Source organism: Tetranychus urticae, chromosome 1 (assembly GCF_039701765.1).
Source record: "Tetranychus urticae isolate SD_2017Ah chromosome 1, NJAU_TeUrti_SD_1.0, whole genome shotgun sequence".
Taxonomy (NCBI): domain Eukaryota; kingdom Metazoa; phylum Arthropoda; class Arachnida; order Trombidiformes; family Tetranychidae; genus Tetranychus; species Tetranychus urticae.
Window position 1 is genome coordinate 23772906 of NC_142958.1, and position 20398 is coordinate 23793303.

Below are 20398 nucleotides of genomic sequence, written 5' to 3' on the forward strand. Positions count from 1 at the left end.
ATGCATAAAATAAAGTGCAAAATCTATACTGATTACAGGAGTTATCAGGGATTGAAGAGGAGGGAGTAAATACTCGACAACTTGTGAAGTAGATCCTAATTAAATCACAGACCAATTAGATACTGACAATGTTATCCAAAGAGTTGGATCTTTTTTTGTTGGATCGAGTACTTGAGCACTAGAAATTTCAGAAGCTAACAAATTATTAATCGAAAACAAGAAACATTGAAAGTTGGTTATGCTGATGACAGCCATGAGATTTTAAAATTGTAAATTAATGAGCAAGATGAGATAAGCTAACGAGTGGCACCAAAATATGAAGTCATATTACTTCATAGAGCTAATTATTCTTCCATTGACATTGTTAGTAAAGAGCTTATTCCTAGTTTAGTGATAACAAGTGCTTCAAAGTGCAAATAAGTTCAGGCATCAAGTTTTAGCACGAAAAAATACATTAATTGATTTGCGGGAAGAGTTATATTCAGCTTAATTTTTCAATTTCAAAGTCTCAGCTAGCTTGAATAAAAGCATCAGCGCTAACAGCTGATATGATCTACGCCTCAGATTCTGTGGCAGTTCAAGCGAATCTGATTCCGCCTGAACTAATTTAACTAAGCCTATTAAAAATAATCTGAAGAAATTCAGCCTCGAGTAGTCTAATTAAATCCTACTGTCTTGACCAACTATCGTAATTTTTGAGTATCGACTCAGCAAGCTGAGACTTTGATAATCTTTTTCATTTTGATTGAAATTGATTGATATTAACTCAAGAAAATACGGTAAAGATTGAACATAATTGCATTAAAAATAAAGATTATCTTACCGGAATCAGAATTCAGTCAAACGACCTTTCTTTGAACTTTGGTGCTCTTTACAAGTACTGAACAATTGGAAATTAAGCCGTAACCTCTAAGGATTTATGAATAATTATGAATCGATTGTTCTCTGATGGACGAAGTTATTTCTGATGAACTAAGAACTGATATGAAAAAATGATTAAACTGTTTCCTAGTGCCTTATCAGATGAGGACAAACAAGCCAAAGTAGTGATCAAATTGCTCAGAAGGTTACATTTGACTTACTGTGAGCATTTGTTTTACAAATCGATAATCTAAAATCATAAAACTTATTTCTAACTTTTAACTTTTTCCTGACATGAATTTTACTGGAAACTTATTCTGACACTTTATTGTGAGTTATGTTGGCCCAGGTTATGTTAGCTAATCAGCTTTTAAGGCACCGCCGAAAATTCAAAAACTTTTGATAAAACCTACTGCCATCTAGCGCTGAAAATAGCTATGATCTAACCTTCAAATTTCTGTATAAAGTCGATAATTCAAGCAGATTCAAACACGACTTTCATGCAGATAGTTAGTTTAAATCTAATACAATAGTGTCAAGTTAAGTTAAATTTTTGCTTGTGTGGACTGGCCAGTCGCGACAGCTTTAAGGTGCTATATAATCAATTAATTCACTATTTGTTTCTGTTTTGATTCCTTATTCAATACTAGAGCTGATGAAAGTCTTAATAAATTGTTTCATTGTTTTGGCAATTGTCAATTATCTAATAGCAAGCAAATCTATGAAACTCTATCGAAGTAAAAGGTAAACCCTGAACTCTTGTGAAGCGAAAATTCAGATCCCTCGAAAAGACTTCAAATTGATCAAGGCATCAACTTCAATCAATTCAGACTTGGACAATTTAAGCTGGAACTGAGCTAAGCAAGGAAGAATACAATCAATCCGATTGATTGAGTACAAAATGAAGTCTTTCATGGCACATGACAACCCAAATCAAGACAATCCGGGAATAATTTACTGTTGATTATTTAATGTTAAATAATACATGACTTGTTTCAGTTAATCAGTTTGAACATTGATATCTACTTGGCTACCTTTGCTAATAAGATTTACCAAGAGAAAGTGTCATTTGATTGTTGATTGATGAACAGTGTAAAGTCAGGTCAATCTTGAAACTGTGTATCTAATAATAATATAAATTATTATAATAGAAATAGAGTTTCCTTTTCCTGTTAAAGAGGTTCATCATTTTTTGAACATTTTCCCTCGGTAACCATGAAAAAAGAGGCAGAAGTAGAAGGAGTTGAAAGCTATTCCAAGGTTGTCTGAAGTAAGTTCATCAACCCAATTGAATCAATAGGGATGAAGATCTGGTGGAAAGAGAGAAAAGAAAGGGAAAAGGTAAAACTGAAATCTCCAGAGGAATCATGAAACCAGAAAATTTTAATCATTATGGTTATTATGCCACGTAACAGTTGCTTTGTTAAATTAATTATTTACTCAGTGTGTAGGTTAATATATTGCTAAGTGTTAAAGGTTAAATAAAATATCAAAATTTTTCAATGGCAAAGTTAATTAAATAGACATACATTTTATTTACAATTAAACTTAATCCAAACTGCAACACACTTGAATGTATTCATTGTATAATATTAGTCTAATATTAATCTATCAATTTGGTTGTGTGACTGAATGCATTCTGAACAATCTATATGAATCAAGACTATACGGACTTGCTATTAACTTGAATGGTTTAATTTTGAAACATCCTTTGAATGTGTGTTTAATTAAGTTATGGGTTAATGTACTAACAACGCTTTCAAGTTAATGCGAAACATTAGTTAGTCATACGAGTACATATTTCATGATTTAATTGATAATCTCTCGCAGCTGAATTCATACTAAACGTTGAAATTTTGCAAAAATAAATAATGATAACAATAAAGTTTAACGACTAATCATATCTTTGGCTTAGGTTTATGGTTATGGTTCCTCCACTTTCCTTTTGTCAATAAATAAAACAATTTAATTGTTAGTTTTTGATCCCAATTGTTGGTGAAATCAATCTATTTTGTAACATTATCCATCTAATATTGACTAACGATGATTAAATGATTCTTGATCCAAAATAAAGTTATGAAGGTTGATTGGAATCCTGTTGAGTGTGTCATCTTAATCATCCAAGATGGCCATAATATCTTTCCCAATTTCCTAATTAGAATAAAAAAAATGAATTAGTAAATAATGAAAATCAATGTAAAACTTGATGAGAGCTTGAGTCTCCATACTTAAAATGCATATTAAAATTTATGGTATTTCCAATGAATTCAAAATTTATGATCTAATTGTACTTAGAATTGTCATTTAAGATGAATTTACTGTCAGACAATAATTTGTATTAATGACAATTCAGTCAAGGTAAAAGAAAATTTAAAAATGTAAAAAATGGTTAACAAAGGGCTAAAAATGAAGCTCTCTACTTCAAATTCATATTTTATCTTTCTGCCATTTTCATCTATTTATCAATAAAAACATTTAAAATTGACATTAATAAAAATTTGAAAAATAGCTCAATTATAATGTCAAAACAATGAGAATGTAAAAATACCATAAATTACTCATAGAGTTAAACGTTTCTCAGTCAATCTTTGGAAGTCTTGTTGATCGATGCTTACCAAAGGCTCAGTTCTGGGTCCATATCGAGAAACTGGTATTCCCTCTTTATTACAAAGAAATTTGGTGAAATTCCATTTTATGAAGTCACCCAAAATTCCACCTTGTTTGGACTTGAGAAAGTTGTACAACGGACAAGCCAATTTACCATTAACATTGACTTTGGCAAAAAAGTCAAACTCGATTCGTTGTTTCAATTTAAACTCCTTGAGATCAGTTTCACATGCAGGCTCTTGACCAAGGAATTGATTACAAGGAAATGCAAGGATGGCAAATTTACCAGTATCTTTAAATTTGTCATACAGCTCATTCAACTGTCTGTAGTTTGATTTGGTAAGTCCACAATTGGAGGCGACATTGACAACCAAGCAAACCATTCCACTTTGATTTTCACATCAACAGGTTATTTTGCGGTACATGGATGAAGGACAAAAGAAACAGAAATATAGTTATAATCGGGTTAACAGTTAATCTAAATATTTGTCATTGTGTGTGATTAAAGTAATCACAGTGAAGCGATTATAGTATTACAAGGTTTTATGGTCAAATAGCGATTAAATATCAAAACTTACCGATACTTTTCAAGGGGAACATCTTCTCCGTCCAAGTCTTTCACAGTGAAATCAAATATTGAAGTTGCACTTTTCCAATCAATGTTGATATTTTCATCATTCTAATACCCAATTGAACAAATATTGGAACAAATAAGAATTATAAACTGAACTTTCTAATTCACTACAAAACTGAAGCTATCAGAATAAGTCGGTTTGCAATGGTCAATGGTAAGACTTGACATTGAGATTATAACTCTTATCAATATTCAGGATAATTAACAGACAATACGCTAATACTAATACAAATAATTGATTAGTGGACTCACCATTTTTCGTGATTAAAGTTGAGATTTGCCAAGAAAGAAATGCTATTTTCCAATGACCATAAATTGAAAAGTTGATACAACACCAACTGTTTACTGTTCAACTAAATAAATGTTGTCAATTCGAGTATTTCAAGTTGATCTTGATGACAAAATGAGTCGAAGCAATTAAGAGATGATCACGAAACAATATAATTCAATGACAAGTTCAGTTTAGGTCTGAAAAATGATAACGACAATAAACGGAATATTCCGTGATAACTGCATTGAAACAAAAGAAGAGTTTAATGTTTTTAAATTTTTCAACAAAACAATAAAATCTAAATCACCATTAGAAAGGACAATTTTAATCATTATTTACCTATCTGATCAAATGTGTTGATGTGAAATTTTAATGTCGATTGCATAGAAGCCTAGAATCAATTAAAAACTGAAAAACGACTAAAAATGAATATTAAAAAAAACGAAAGATTTCCATGTTGAAATGAAATGAAAAGGTTTCATTTGAATAATGGTTATATACATAATGAATCTATTGATAAAATTGAATTACCAAAATAAACTCTGATAATTATTGAAAGTAAATTGTAATGAAGTGAAATAAAAAACTCAAAATACTAGGTTAATTATCAATAATACATCATAAACTAGGAAGCTGGAAAAACGTATTAACATTGAAAATTAATGGTAGAAAATTGATTCTCATTGGAAAAGTAAATTTGAACAGTTTAACAATTTAAATATAACACAAATTCACTTAAATTGCTGGCTTTAATCTTGTGATCTTTCTTTAAATGTTTGTTTTTCTAGTTGTTGAATGGTTAAACATGAGCCAAAATTGTTAATTTCAATCAATTTGCTTGATTATTCAGTGAAGATGAATTAAAAGTCAAAATCAAGTCTCAATGTTAATAGGAATCGAGAAGTAAATCAAAGTAAAGCAATTAAATATTGCTGTCGATTGGAAGCGAAAATGATTCCTGAGCCAATTTTTGTTCAAAACACAAGAAAAAATTCATTTGAAAAGCAAAAAGGCGATCGATATCAGGAAAAGTGATCAAAGATATTAAAAATTAACATTATTAAAGTATAATTTCATATTAAATTCACTTGAGATTCATTTAATTTGTATTTCAAACATCTAATGGTTAGTTGAAAAAGAAAATGAAAATTCATCAGAAAAATGGATTCATTTGGAAACAGATTAATCACAAATTGATTGTTTGGCTTTAGATAATCTGTGATTGATTCATTCCATCGCTCAAGTTGACGATAATCAAATAGCTTGACTTTGAACTCAATAACAATTTGAAATCGATAAACTTTCACTTTTTTGTAGCTAAAACAAAAAAAAGGTTTAAAATAACCTGAGGTTACAATCAACCTTGACTAGGTTGGTTAATTGTAAAAACAAGTTAAATCAAGTGAAATCACGTAAGGTTGAAATGAAACATGTTTTTTGTTGTATTATTACGAAGCAATAACAATTAACTGGCTTTTCATCAAAATAAAACTCAATGTTTTCTAATCATTTGAATCAAAGGTTGATTAAAAGAGTAAATATGATTCAGGTTAATTGTGATTATTGCGACAATTGACTGTCAAAATGACCAGACTTTTAGTTTTGCATTATTATTGTTTGGAGTCATAATGAAAGTTAATATAATAACATTGTAAAATCACAATTGATGGTAATAATGGTTGTAATGATATTAATAATAATAAAGAATAATGGTTTTGATTGCATTAATAATTATATATTGATAGTAATTAAGCATAATATAGTAACATAATCACAATGACAAAGAAAGTAGAAGAGGAAAGGTCAAGTAAAATGGTCAGGGTGAAAAGGAATCAAGACAAAAATTGGAATAAGTCTTTAGATTTTTCGTACATTTAATTGGATACATATTACAGATTTTTGTTTTTCAATTAATTAATTAATTAATTTCCAAGTGTAGTTCTACAACCTTATTACAGTCTGTGATCGACTTTACAACATATACAAGCGTTCGAACAATTAGAAAAGTGCATGTATGTTTATATATGTAATGCGTTATGTGTTGTGAGATTTCCCCGCTTCCCGTTGTGGTTTTTTTCATTTTGTGAATTGTGAGAGATACATATTTATATTTAATTGGGGATGGAAAGGGATTATCATGGTTTCGTTTTTATATAATATTATGTATAATCAAGGGGTGTATTTTTCAGGCCATTGAAATATTAGAGGGAAAAAATGAACAAAAGAAAAAAAGAAATGGAAATTAAGAGTTTCAAGCGTTTTACAGATATTATAATACCTTGAACATTTTAAGAAAAAAGGGGAAAAAGATGAACAAAAAAACCAAAAATCATTTGAAGAAAATCTTTCCGACCTTAATTAATTAATTAATTATAATAATAATCATGTTATTATACTTTTGGAACAATATAATATAATATAATATAATATATAATATATACTGTTTAGTCTCATAAAACACAATTAGATTCATTATTACATTCATTGATGGTTTACACTTCAAATGATTACATAGAGCAATGGACAAGGCTAAGCATGCGTTTGTCCCTGTCAAATAAAATTTATCCTCAACAGAGTAATTGACCTGGAATGGTCTATTACATCAGTCAGGATCAATTGTATTGACAGTATAACAGAGGGAAGTTCGGGAGGGGAAAAGCTTATATGCATATGTATATATTTATAAATATTTATATATTCCTTAATTATTCTCACCCAAAAGTTAATGATTTTCAGGATGATATAAGGTATAAAAAGATTGATACAGTTAGCTTTCAATGGCTTAATCATATTTTTTGCCGAGTCGAGTTGGGGTTTTGCTTTTCAAAGAAAATGCAACAAAATAACGTAACAAACACATACGTTGTCAAATTAGCCTCAGTTGTTTGTTTATGTTTGTTGCGATAATGTGCACTTTTTTCCTTATTGGATTGTTCCATTAGAGGGTGCACCAATTGGCCCAAGATCACTATTTTTGGGCATAAACTTTTCCAATTTGGCGAGAATGTGTTTCCCATACGTGTATTTTCGAAGAGCCGCTAGATGAGGGCGGATCCTGTTGAGAAGAGCTTTACGTTGAGGTTGTTCAGCTACTTCAATCATCTTTTGCACAACATAATTTGCAAACTGGTCTTTCATCATAGTGTATAAGGCACTGTAAATTTCAAGGAATTCAGAAAAGTTGAAATTGCATTAGTATTTTGTGCTAAATTAATAATCAATAGTCAATTGTTTGTTTGTTTTTTGCTAAAAGTATTACCTGTCATTATAAGAGCAAACTTCTTCGATAAGTAAAGCTCTCTCACTCCTATTGGCATGAGTGACACATTTTTCCACAACATTGCTAAATTAGGAAAGAAAAAGAGAAAATTAGTTTTAAATAATTATAAATGGAATTGAACAGGTGTATTTAATTTCTTTATAATTCAACAATTATTTGACCAGTCCAAATATACAAGGTAAGTATGCAAGATCAACGCCCTCTCTTTCTTTTAATTGGGCGATAATATACAATGGAGAAAACCGGATAGAGTTGGTTGAAATAGTAAGAGTGAGAAGGCAGAGAGACAAAAAAAGAGAGAGAGGAAAGGAACAACGTGAATAGATATTTGTTTCAGGAAGAAAAGGAGGAAAGGATAAATGGAGGAAAAGGGAGTTGTATACATATGCATTGTGCAGAAGTAGAAAAAGAGAGCTAAAACCTTGGATTGGAGATAAAATTTCATATCAATAACTATCATGAAACAAGAACAAAAAAGAAAAATGATAAAAAAATATGATAGACAAAAGAGAAAGGAAAGAGATGATGAAAGAAGGACAACCCGGCGAGTAGAGAGAAACAATTTTGAGAATTGAGAGTATGTCTTTTGAGGACCAAGTATCTAATAAGCATGAATGGTAACTAACTGATATTATCCTTGGTTTTAATTTGGATTGAAAACAAAGCTTTGTTGATAATTTAAAAAATTAATCAGACACCTTCGTCCTTTCAGTGCATTAAAAAAACACTTTCACCATGTGAGTAATTATTTTGACAGCATCTTACCTGGCAAATTTATGCATCGAGAGGCTTAATACTTTTCCTCGTACGTTAGCGATAATCCTACTCTTATCCTCTGGTCTTCCATGTTCTAAAACATGCTGAACCACATAGTTACCATACTGGTCTTGAACTAATTGCTCGGTATGTTGATGCAGTTCTTCTAAGATAGGGGCAGTTTGCTCAGGCGTACAGTGTTCCAGTATTCTTTGGATAACTCTGCATCCATATGGGTGGGTTGACAATGAAAATACCTGTAAGAGGAATAAAGAAAGTAGAAAAGAAACATGGATACAATTGAGTGAAGCGAAAAAGACAGATAGAGGGAGAGTGAGAAAGGGATAGGTAAAGGATAGACAAACAATTATTTCATGAAAACATGAAAATCTATTAATAAGAGATGCAAGGAGCAACTGTAATAAGTGAGATAAAATTGTCTAGAGTAGATGATGAAAAGATTGATCAAATGCATACCTGTCCCTGAAAAGCTCCGATAATGAATTGAAGAGCATGAGGATCCACACATTCTATACACTTTTGGACAACATGATTACCATTTTGATCCTTTACACATTTCAATACATGTCCATCAAGCTCCTTAACAATTTCTTTTTGCTGCTCTGGAGATATTGATTCAAGAGCTTTTTGAATAACACGACAACCATACATCTGGAGAGCAAGGGGTAAAACATGACCTTTCACTTTCATAGCTAGTGCTTGTTTCTGTTCTGGTGTGCCAAACTCGAAGAATTTCTGAATAACATAATTCCCAAACACATCAGTCATTAAATTGTAAGCATGAGCGATGATTTCTTTGAAAACGAGTTGCTTGTCAGCAGCTGTAGTTCTTTCTAATTTTTGTTGAATAAAGCGCGAACCATGTTGATCTTGAGAAAACTCGACAATGTGATCCGTAAGATCTCGTAATTGAAGGTTTGGATATCTATTGTTTCGGAAATCTTCAAGCAGGCGGCTACGCCCGGTCGACTTGTCCATAGAGGAACTGTAAAATAAAAAGAAAATGAATGAAAAATTTGTTGAAACCGAATTCAAGGTTAATGTTGATAAGTGGTTCTTGGTCAACGAATTAATAATTTTGTACTTTCAATTAATTAAAGATAAACAATAATCTTACTTTCTCTGGAGAAGTCTATTAGGGAATCCAACTGAATTAGATGAACCGAATACACTGCCATTCATTGGTCCATTTCTTACTAGATATTTAGCTTCAGCTCCTGGAGCAGCTGATACCATCCTGTTCGCACCTAGGGCACCTAAATTAAGATCACCATTCGATCCATTCATGGTTGGTGATGGCGTTAAACTTTGATTGGGTGGTAAAAGGCCTATTGGCCCGGGTCCAGGTGATGCTCCAATAGTATTGCCAAAGTGACCATAAAATTGACCATTTTTACTGCTTAGATGTCGTGAAAACTGATTGCCATCCAAGCTTGTCGAGAAAATACCACCACTGATAGAATTGTCAGGACGTCTACTCTCAAATGATTCTCGTCTAGGTGAACTGTTCCCCAAATTGATACCAGACGCAAGAGAGGCTCCAATAGGCCCTAGAGCACTATTTCCATAGCCACCGTTCCCAATATTATGTGAAAGGTTTGGATTGTAACCAAAAGAATGATTACCATTAGCAAGATTAGAAGATGACACTAACGAATTGTCTGGATATCCTAGGCCTGAATTAGTTTCTGATGTATACAATGGATTATTATTAACATTAGAGGTGCTAGATGAAAAAAGTTGGCTTGGACCGGAATGATTACCAATACCGGTCTGACCTTGACCTGGCATCATCCTCATATTACTATTTGGGCCTTGATTATGAGCTGGACTGATCATCATTTGAGGTAGAAGACGCATTATTGTGTTCATACCTCGTGCAGTTCCAGCTGAACTACCCATTATTAGAGAGCCATTTTGATCATAATAGCCATGGGGTGTCATCATCTTATACTGTCCTTGAGGAGGAGGTGGGGGTGGAGGTGGAAGTCCAGTGCCGGCTGGGTTACCAGAATTATCACTTGGTCCTTGTGGTGTTAACGGCCTTTGTCCATTTCTTTGAGCCATTAATTGTTGTTGCTGTACATGGGGTGGAGGTGCTTGAGGATGCTGGCCTTGGCCACCTTGAATCATACCTGGATACATTCCCCAGGGTGGTAAGCCGTAATAAGGTGGCATCATGGTTGGTGGTGGTCCCGCAGGAATAAGATGTCCCATTTGAGCCGCGAATGGATCTTGGTAATAGGTGTTTTGAGGAAAGTGATTTGTCCCTGCTCCAGGTTGACCGGGCGGTGGAAGAGGCGGAGGTCCCATACCAGAAGATGGATGCTGTTGGAGGCCCTGGCTTTGTTGCTGAACCGCAGCAGCAGCCGCTGCGGCCATTGCTGTCGTATCTTTGTCATGGTTAGTTAAATTATCATGGTTAATTAGATTATTTTTGGTTTGAAGATAATTCTTGACTAATTTTCTATACGAGTATAAATCAGATTCATTATTATGGGCTATCAGTTGTTCTTGGAGCTCTTTTTCATAGTCAAGGGATAATACGAAGTCAATGATTTCTCCATCTTCATCATCATTCTGCAAAAAATAATAATATTTCACAAAAAACGTTCAATTCTATTCAGCTTGAAAAACTATGGAAGAGTGGAAATGTGTGACTCTATGTTTCACAGAAATTGGTTTTTCTCTTCAACTTACCAAGTTGTCTTTATCATTCACGTGGGACTTGATCGCAACCGATTTTTCGTAACCAGAAGCCATCGTGGTTGTCACAGTCAACTTACAATAATTAGATGATATTATATGTTATTCACAAAAATTAAATATAGTTGTCTACAATTTCTATAATTTACAATTTTGATTTTCTAGTACAAGATAGTTAGATACTCACATACATCTTGCAACAAATGAGACTTGAGTTCTAGAGACATCTACCGGCTGTCGCTTTATCTCAAAATTTTGAACCGCTAATTTTAATTTTACAACAACAATCAAAATTAAATGAATCAATTTAAATTAATCAATTACATCCTGCAAATGTCTCGAAGCAAATAGCCATTAAAATAATGCATTTAATCCAAGCTTTAAATTGTACTAGAATGCCAATAAATTAAAAAATATAGCTTCTAAAAATCTCTTATAGTATAAGAATCAAAATAGCAAAAAAAAACAGAGTTTCAATATTCAACAATAAAATTATCTAAACAATTAAGATATAGCAAATGGATCAATAAACTAAGTCAACTTATAATCCTTGAAAATGCAACTTTCACATAAAATTAAATTGAAAAACTGTTAAAATTGCAATAAAAACATCTAATTAAAAGCCATGAAGCAAATGAATGAATGAAAAAAACAAAAGAAAAAAATGAATGGGAAAAAACTTTCAATGGTAAGTTTGAAAAAAAACAATTTCAGGATAAAGACAAAAAAATATTTGAATTATTAATTTTAAATGATTTGGACAAAATTTAAAAGAAATAAAAAATGATGAATTGGGGGGTGATTGAGTTATAAAAATAGTGGTCAAGATTAATAAGTAAATAATGGTCAACATTGAAAAAAATCCTTTAGATATTGAATAGGGAAGCGAAAGAAAGAAGAAAAATGAAGAGTCTCAAGTAAAGGAGGAGGAGATAAGATGAAGTAAGACGCTGAAGAAGATAAAGAAGATGAAAATGCTATATCTTGCTTTTATCTTCGGGCACGCGACTAAAACTTTCCCACGCCAAGACTTTAGGAGATCATCTTAAAGTTAAAGAAGCTCATCATCTGTCTTCAGAAAACTTGTTATGAGGAACAGCTAACGTCTTCTTTCGTTACTTGCGCCTTTTTGAAGCGTGTGGACTTGCACTGCAAGTATATTGTGCGTAAGAATTTAAGGTAAAGAAGAAATGGGGGCCATAAGTGATCTCCCCTTCAAGGGAGACCACGTTCCAATGCATCAACTACATCAACTACGCACACTTTTCATCTTTTTTATCTTCTCTTTCTCTTCTTCTCTTCAAACCGTGGGAACTTGCTTGCCGTGGGAATCGTTTGGGAAAGACAAACTTTTGCAACGGAATTCATTCCCACGCTGCCTTAGCATAGCTTTACCTTAACATTCTTATGCACAATATACTTGCTCTTCTTATGTTCCTTTTACTTCTTTCTTGTTTCTCTTCTCCTTCGTCTTCTCCTTCTTCTTCTTTTTGCCTCATCTTGTGCTTCTGCTTCATCTTATGCTTCATCTTTACAATCACCACCACTATTATTATTATTATTATCATCATCTTCTTCTCCATTGGTATTAACAACAAACGGCCCTTGGACCAAAAAAAGCGAACGCTTTACCAATTTGAGTTTCACTTTAACTAAAGTCTCTCAACCAACAACATCACAACTTGCCTTATAACCAACAACCAATAATAACAACAACTTACAGTTATAACTTGAAACTTTTACATATTTCTTTTAAAACTTTTATATCCAACGTTTGCCTTAAATTATAATTGATATAATTTAACAATTTAATACATTTACTTTGTGTATTTCAATATTATTTCAACTTTATTTCATCTTTATTACAACCACACAACAACACAACAACTTCACCATGAAATTACCGATTGTTAAAGCTGATCCTCTATCCATTGAGATCCCTAAGAAACCTCCTGGTAAATCTGCCTCTGAACATCGAAGAGCTACTAAACCAATTATGGAAAAACGAAGACGAGCCAGAATTAATAACTCTCTGGAACAAATTAAAACTTTAATTCTCTTAGCCTTAAATAAAGACGTAAGTATCTTTTTAATGCAAAAACATTTTATTTTCCTATTTCTCTATGTTACATTTATGTAGACATTTCTACCACATTATTTACATTTAACTAATCAATTGTCTTTCTTTCTCTACTTTCATTTATAGCCAGCTAAACATTCAAAATTGGAAAAGGCTGATATTCTTGAGATGACTGTTGAATATCTTAAAAGTCACAATACTGTTCAACCTATTGACGAATCATCTGCAATTAAAAGTTATAAAGCTGGTTTTGACGAATGTGCCTCAGAAGTTCAAAGATTTGTTGAAATTGTGCCTGATATGGATTCAGCAATGAAGAAACGAATCAAATCTCGTCTCAGTAACTTCCCATCTTTAAATATCGTCAACATTAACAACCTCAATAAAAGCAACAACAACAATAACTTTGTATCATCAACCACCTCATCACTTTCATCCACTGGTCAATTATCACCTGCACTTAGTCCACTCAACATGAAATCCGAACCAATTGAACCTTTAACCGTTAATCGTGATGCTCTCACAACCATCTCATTCAACTTTAACAATTTAAATGAAAATACAAGTGAGCTCGGGTTAACACCTCCATCATCAGCAAATTCACAAGAAGTCTTCAGTTTTCCACCTCATCCTAATCAACAACATCATCAATATCATTTCAATAGAAATTATAATCTATCTCCTATTTCACCGCAATCATCCACCGATGATGGAATGGACTGCACTCCTGTAGATTGTTCAAAATCATCTAAATTAAATTTTGAAATTGTTTGGAGGCCTTGGTAAATTAAGTGTCTTACCAAATTGGATTATTCACCACCGGTGCCTTAAATAATCAGTTGTAGTTGATTGTTAATTCACAATTTGATACAACAACAACGACAACTTAAGTAAATAACAGTAAATTATCAATCCATCCAGATGATTGAATTATCAGAATCATCGTGACAACCAAAGTTAAATGCTTTACTGTATAATTTAAACGAAATGTAATATATATATATAAATAATTCAAAATTATAAATGCAAATATATAAATTTATGTAATTGTTTTCCAAACCAAATGATGTTCAAATGATTATAACTCAAATGTTTATGATTAAAAAAAATTTTAATTCACCTAAACACTATGCATTCCAATTTTTGTTCAAGACTTCAATTTTTTTTAAATACTTTAAGTATCTGAGGATACATTAATGTCCATTTCACAGTTTAGCAATTTCAGTGAATCTAAATGAAATCAAAAGCTCGCATGATGATATGATAATGAAGAAAGTTAATTATCTATGAGGGTCAATTTTCTCAAGTAAAATTAATTATCGAACTTCAAATAACAGTCAGTCAACATTAAACAAGACTTCAAATTGATTCAAGATATCATCCGAATCACTTTATTGCTTCTCAGATGTTGAAAACGTTTATACGTTTTAAATGTTGTTATAAAATTTCAATAAATCTATGATTAAAAATAATATTTGATTCACCTGAATACAATGCCTGCCAATTTTTCATTACAATCACAATAAGCTAAGGTATTTACATTTAAATAATATATATTAATGGCACATTCACTTTACTATAACTATTTTTTTCTTCTTCATATAAACACATACATATACATAGTTATACATGTATTGTAATTTACAATGGTTAAGAGATTAACAAAAGGTGAATGCAACCAGCAACCTTTCACCAGCAACCTAAAGGTCAGTATTATTTTCCCATGACGAGTGTGCCACTGACACGTACCTTTTACCTCCACTTTTCAATCTTTCCTTGTCCTAGACAATGTGTACTTCGTGGTAGTAATATTAGTAGTAAATAGTAATGGAGAAGCCGTTTTAACCTGTGGGAAAAAAATTCAAAAGTAAATATGATGCTTCAATGATTCGCCCTTTTACCTTTTCATCTTACTTGCATTTTCTTACAAACCATCAGTAAGGAAGACGAAGATGATGAAGATGAAGATAAGGTAAGAAAAAAAACAGGCACAAGACACCTTAAAGGAATCAATGAGATTTGCTTTTCTCAAATAGAATCAAACATTTTTTTTCCTTTTTACGTCCATTGTCTTCTTTGGACTCGTGGACCAAACCCTTGTCAAGTCTTTAAGGTTTTTCTTCATTTTTTGTCCTCTTTTTTAGTCTCGAGCTTCTCTCCTTTTTGTCCTCTTGTATTCACTTTTAGATTTGTTGAAACGTTATTTTGTTGTTGTTCCTGTTGTTCTTGTGACCATTGATAAATACAGAACCAATGACAATGATGATGATAAACTCTGTAAATATACAAGAAAGGTGTGTTAGTCAGGTTTATCTTTTGAATACTTGGTTGTAGGAATAAAAAAACTAAAAGTTTTTGATGTTATTTTATCAATGAATATGTCTTTTTAGTAATGGTTTAATTTGAATTGTGAATGCATGATATTTGGTTGATGGTGTTGTTTTGAAAATGATTTTAGCGTGCTTACACCTTTCAGATTGTTGAAGCTCACGCACATTTTAAAATTACTTTCAATGTTGATAAAAAAATTTTCATTCTACTTGTTTACTCTGTTGTATCATCATCAAAATCACCATCACCATCACCATCATCATCATCATCATTATCGTGAATACAATAACGAAACCAAATACCATGATTTGAAAATCTTGATTGTTGCCTGTTACAACTGCTTGATGCAAACGCCCTTGTATATTGTTTTCCCTTCAAACAATCAGCCTTTTCTCCGTTTAAAAATTATAATAGAAATTTACTTTCAAGCTGTTTGAAATAATTAACTGCTCAAACAGAAGAAAATAATGTCAATATCTTGAGATTTGGCTTATCCTTAGAAATCTGAAAACAAAATTAAAAGAAAATGAAAACAGTATCAAACTATAGTTAAACTTGTTTCATTGTAACACTGACTTTTTTACTTACCACTTGACGAACTTTAATTGTTGAAATTAAGCACCAAGTAAAAGGCAGAAACAAAAATACAGAATGAGATAGCAAAGGAAGCAGAGAATCAAACGAATAGGGCTTACATAACGTTACACAATGAAATTTACTTTTTTGTAGAAAAATTTCACTTATTTCAGCACTTAAAACTAGAAACACAATTAAATGCAGGAACTAAATTATAAATAAAATAATTTTGATTGATTGATTGCACAAATTGATTGGAAAATTAATTAATAAAAATAACATTGCCTTTACCGGTTTAAAACGTCTCGATTTTAGATAAGTTGTCGATGTAAACAAACCCAAAGGGATAATTTGCTAATTAAAAGTTGCATTTAAAATTAATGCATAAAATGATTTGACGTCAAAATCTTAGATTTTTAAAGTTTCACTGAATTCGGATAACTTCAAAACAGATTTCATCTTTTAGCAATAATATTAAGTGAGTAACAAATTATTTATTCATAAGAATTTTTTTTCCTGATTGCTCCACCATCTAGAAACTGATGTGACCGTAGCACTATTAGTTGGCATTAGTTAGATGACCTTATCTCTATAACACGCGATCCATGTCTTGAAAAATGATTTCCTTATGTAAAGAATCAACTAACTTATGTAAGAATTATATTTACAGAAAATTTCAGAGCTTCTTCATAACCGTTTCGTTAAAAACCATCAAAAATTGTTTCAACTTTGAAGCACAATTGCACTGAACGGCATATGCTACTGAGCTTTCGATAAGACCTAACATGGCCTTTAAATGTCCCTCTCTCATAACTGACGAGGGTCCATTTTTCACTCAACCCTTTTCATATGTTTATAATGATTATTACTGTCATAATTTGGTATCAAATTTGAAGTATCATTCCCTATTCGATAGAATTGCTTTTCACTTTTAATTGCTATTTGCTTAAATGTGTTCCGTTAACTGTAAGAATATATTTTTTCTCGGATTTATTACTTTTTTATCTGACTTGGTACCTGCTCGTGAGTGTCCACAGTTCACCTGAACTCTGGACTCATTGACCAAGAAAATTTTATATTAAAGTCTCGCTGTGAAATAATTTTCCTGTTATGCTTTCTGAAACCAATGAAACTTTGTACTAACTTTGTAAGAAAATCCAGATTCAATTTGTTTCAATAGAAACTGTCTCGTCTAGTTCATTTTTCTCATTAAGATCTTCCATTGTAATTGAAAGATTTTCTTCGCTGATTCAATCATTGATTATGTTCACGTCAATATCAATGAGCTTTGGTTTATTTCCTGAATTTTGGCTATTTATCATTCATTTCTTAAAACTCTTTAAATTGAATTATAAGTTGCTATTTTATTTTAATAAACTGAATCTTTTTCTCACAAACTTAATCAGATAACTTTGTTATATTTACTTCTCGTTGTCATTATTGATTTAAAAATAGATACACAAGCGAAGTGTTAAACTAAAAAAAGATGGTTTCAAGTGGGAAAAGATTGCTTTCTTGACCACTAGCCAAAACCCTTTAAGAAGGCGCGCAAAAAATGGAGCGATCTTTTTGAGAAAGAAAGTAACTTTTACAATATCAGACTTTCAAGCTTTTTTGATGAAAAATATTTGAAAAAATGCTTAAAAAGTCTAAAAATTTGTTTAAATTGAGTAAAGCCTTTTGTAGATCTGATTTTTGTCAAAAATTTGATCAAATAACTTTGACCTTTTGTATCAAATGAGACCATGTCTCTGACAGTAAAAGCAAATATGAAAGCAACATGTTTCCAATCATCCAACTTGCCTTAAGAAAGGCACGCGTTTTTTCCCACGCTAAGGTCAGCTCTCAGTGTCTTAACTGGAAGATAAGGAGTTGACCTTAACAGAAACAGCTTCTTCACCAATGGCCCAACAATATGCTCTAAAACCAGTAACTCTAACGTTTCTATACTTTGGGTTAGTCTGCAACTTGTATGCCTTTGACTCGGGCATTTACATACAAATTGATCAGCTATATCAACAATTAACGAACATTTCGTCAGTTTTGTTTTTTTCTTAATCTAGTTTGAACATTTGTTATTAAATCAACTCTTCACATAAATACCTGGATATACATGAGATGATAAATGAAAGACATCATTCAATGACAATGAATCAAATGAACAACCTTTGATTGACATGAAAGATATTGATTCTGTTTTATACAATCAGTTGATTAAATATAAAAGTTGGATAATTTATAAATAACAATTTGTAAAGTCCTTGAGCTTTTAGAAGTGGAAAAATTCAAATTTATTAACGGAAAGGAAGACATTAATCTATCAAAGGTAATCCAACGGATAAACAAGTGAATAGACTGTTTAATTAGAGTTGATTTAAACGGTTAAAATGATTGAACAAAGTAAAATAATAATGATGATGTTAATTGTTAGGACAACAGGAAACAGGTAAAAAAAGGCAAATGAATCTAAATAAATATGTAGACAAGAGAAAAGCAAAGATTATTATAATGGCGGCAATTAATGAAAAAGTCCATCAGTTTCTTTTCTTCTCTTCTTTTTCAATTAATGAATGAGAAGAAGATAATGATAATGTTGATAAAATCAAAGATTATTCCAATAAAAATTGAGTTGCAAGTCACAATAGAGTGAAAATTATGAACGCAAATCTGTCAACAGGAAACATTGGAAAAAACAAGTCAAGGTTAGAAAACAAGACAATTATTAGCATAATAAAATGAAATGCTATTAAATTATTGTGGATGCAAGATCATTTTGATTTGTGAATGGCGTTAAATCCTAAATTAGATAATTCATTTGTGTAACAATAATACAAAAAAATAAAATGCTAAAACCTGGAGATTTATTTTGTTTGTTTCAAGCTTGAGGAGTAACTCATTTCCGGAGCAATTCAGCATTCCAACGGCTCAAACATTGATTTAAAAGCCATGTTCGTAAATTTTGGCTCACAAAAAAAACAACTTTGTTACACTTGATGAGAAGAGGGTGATGACGATAATGATGATGATGATGATGATGATGATGATGATGGTTAATCATTTAAGGAGGGTCAAGCTCTTGTGACTTGTTTCATTCACAATAAACACTCAAACTGTTTTTTTCTGGTTAACAAAAACATCTCTGGGAAAGTTATCACCGTTTCAGTTAAATTGTAGTTTGCATGAGTAAATCTTCGTTTAACTTGTCTCATTGCTTCTCTCGTTATTGTTATCGCTATTATTATCATTATTATTATTATGGTTATTATTATAATCATGCCACAAGTTGCCATCTTCAGTAAAGGTTTTTACATTGATGGAAAAAATTGGTGAATCAGTTAATCATTAGTTGATAAATTGTTCCTCCAATTGAAAATGTCATCCCAGAGTTGAATTTTCAAAGATGTCAATGATTGAAATAAAGGCGATTAGGGGGTTGAACTTTAAAGAAACAAAGCAATTTAAATCATCATTAGAGTTATGGTTATTGTCATCGGTAAACTTTTATTGACTTCTAAACGGTTTATTAGCTTGGATTATTATATATATATTTTATATCTACAAATTTAGTTTAAAATTTGAAGGGACCAGAATCACCAAGTCTATCTTCCAACAATGATTTTGGATAACCGATAAGGACTGGTACAGCAAATCTGATTTCTGCAGTTTTCACCCATTTTTTGGTAGGAGCAAGACCCTCTTCATCTGGCGGTATTCCTAAATGCTCATCAGATAAAACGGCCATATCAGGAGTTGGATAATGTTTGGCATAAAGTTCGTGTCCTTCATAGTAGAAATGATACATAAGCCAGGCCCAGACAAAAGCGCTTAGTGCAATAGTGTAAAATTTGTTTTCCTTTCCTTCATCCCACAATCTATTCCATCTAGGATCACGGTATACAGTAGATCTGTTTTGAAGAAAATAAAACATCACAAGTATTAACAAAATGATAAAGATTAGAGTCCAAGAAATTAAATAGCAAAGGTCTCATAGAAATACTTACTCATGCTCAAATTCATTCTGCCACCAAATATCATGACGAACAACCGGATTTATTCTTCTACTTTGACCATCATAGTCCTCCATAATACGCTCATGATGACCACCAGAATATCTTCTAACTGCCGATAACAAAGAAAAAGTACGTGGTATCCGTCGTAATAACATATTATAATTGATAATAATCAACAAAAATTGAAAACACTTCTCAAAAACAATATTTTACTGCTCAGATCATATGATTGAAGCTTTTAGGTTGAAACTCTAGGTAACTCCAT

General features: G+C 31.6%; 4 protein-coding genes and 1 long non-coding RNA gene across 6 annotated transcripts; 1 reads left to right on the plus strand and 4 right to left on the minus strand.

The window, feature by feature from the left end:
- Positions 1 to 2368: 2368 nt before the first annotated feature.
- On the minus strand, positions 2369 to 5988 carry LOC107362306 (uncharacterized). 2 transcript variants are annotated; one of them, XM_015929340.3, is made up of 5 exons: positions 4713 to 5988; positions 4355 to 4612; positions 4047 to 4147; positions 3477 to 3855; positions 2369 to 3012 (listed from the first exon to the last, which is right to left on the minus strand). In XM_015929340.3, the coding sequence occupies exons 2-5, from the start codon at positions 4355 to 4357 to the stop codon at positions 2974 to 2976; spliced, it is 522 nt and encodes a 173-aa protein (XP_015784826.1). In that variant the 5' UTR covers positions 4358 to 4612; positions 4713 to 5988; the 3' UTR covers positions 2369 to 2973. The 2 variants fall into 2 exon arrangements, with proteins under 2 accessions (XP_015784826.1, XP_089122688.1); XM_089266562.1 differs by having other exon boundaries at positions 4355 to 5950.
- Positions 5989 to 6086: 98 nt separating this feature from the next.
- On the minus strand, positions 6087 to 11322 carry LOC107362305 (pumilio homolog 1). Its single transcript, XM_015929339.3, has 6 exons — positions 11131 to 11322; positions 9548 to 11010; positions 8887 to 9415; positions 8419 to 8666; positions 7633 to 7716; positions 6087 to 7527 (listed from the first exon to the last, which is right to left on the minus strand). Exons 1-6 carry the CDS (start codon positions 11191 to 11193, stop codon positions 7296 to 7298), a joined length of 2619 nt encoding a protein of 872 aa, XP_015784825.1. The 5' UTR covers positions 11194 to 11322; the 3' UTR covers positions 6087 to 7295.
- A 1474-nt stretch (positions 11323 to 12796) lies between these two features.
- Positions 12797 to 14341, plus strand: LOC107362304 (uncharacterized). The gene is made up of 2 exons (XM_015929336.3): positions 12797 to 13213; positions 13343 to 14341. The coding sequence occupies exons 1-2, from the start codon at positions 13031 to 13033 to the stop codon at positions 14000 to 14002; spliced, it is 843 nt and encodes a 280-aa protein (XP_015784822.2). The 5' UTR covers positions 12797 to 13030; the 3' UTR covers positions 14003 to 14341.
- Positions 14342 to 14788: 447 nt separating this feature from the next.
- On the minus strand, positions 14789 to 15842 carry LOC107362303 (uncharacterized). The gene is made up of 3 exons (XR_016198076.1): positions 15712 to 15842; positions 15131 to 15491; positions 14789 to 15062 (listed from the first exon to the last, which is right to left on the minus strand). It is a non-coding gene; the product is annotated as an uncharacterized LOC107362303 (long non-coding RNA).
- Positions 15843 to 19598: 3756 nt separating this feature from the next.
- LOC107362668 (uncharacterized) lies at positions 19599 to 20334 on the minus strand. The gene is made up of 2 exons (XM_015929769.2): positions 20125 to 20334; positions 19599 to 20028 (listed from the first exon to the last, which is right to left on the minus strand). Exons 1-2 carry the CDS (start codon positions 20286 to 20288, stop codon positions 19692 to 19694), a joined length of 501 nt encoding a protein of 166 aa, XP_015785255.2. The 5' UTR covers positions 20289 to 20334; the 3' UTR covers positions 19599 to 19691.
- Positions 20335 to 20398: the final 64 nt, after the last annotated feature.

What these genes read in the sequence shown, in the direction of transcription:
- LOC107362306 (XM_015929340.3), bottom strand. An exon ending in GTTCCCCTTGAAAAGTATCG is followed by an intron (nt 3,856 to 4,046) that starts GTAAGTTTTGAT and finishes TGAAAATCAAAG; the next exon opens with TGGAATGGTTTGCTTGGTTG. An exon ending in GACCCAGAACTGAGCCTTTG is followed by an intron (nt 3,013 to 3,476) that starts GTAAGCATCGAT and finishes TATTCTAATTAG; the next exon opens with GAAATTGGGAAAGATATTAT.
- LOC107362305 (XM_015929339.3), bottom strand. Translation starts at nt 11,193, where the DNA reads ATGGCTTCTGGTTACGAAAAATCGGTTGCGATCAAGTCCCACGTGAAT. An exon ending in TGAATGATAAAGACAACTTG is followed by an intron (nt 11,011 to 11,130) that starts GTAAGTTGAAGA and finishes TATTTTTTGCAG; the next exon opens with AATGATGATGAAGATGGAGA. An exon ending in TCGGAGCTTTTCAGGGACAG is followed by an intron (nt 8,667 to 8,886) that starts GTATGCATTTGA and finishes TTCCTCTTACAG; the next exon opens with GTATTTTCATTGTCAACCCA.
- LOC107362304 (XM_015929336.3), top strand. Translation starts at nt 13,031, where the DNA reads ATGAAATTACCGATTGTTAAAGCTGATCCTCTATCCATTGAGATCCCT. An exon ending in TCTTAGCCTTAAATAAAGAC is followed by an intron (nt 13,214 to 13,342) that starts GTAAGTATCTTT and finishes TTTCATTTATAG; the next exon opens with CCAGCTAAACATTCAAAATT.
- LOC107362668 (XM_015929769.2), bottom strand. Translation starts at nt 20,288, where the DNA reads ATGTTATTACGACGGATACCACGTACTTTTTCTTTGTTATCGGCAGTT. An exon ending in CAGAATGAATTTGAGCATGA is followed by an intron (nt 20,029 to 20,124) that starts GTAAGTATTTCT and finishes TCTTCAAAACAG; the next exon opens with ATCTACTGTATACCGTGATC.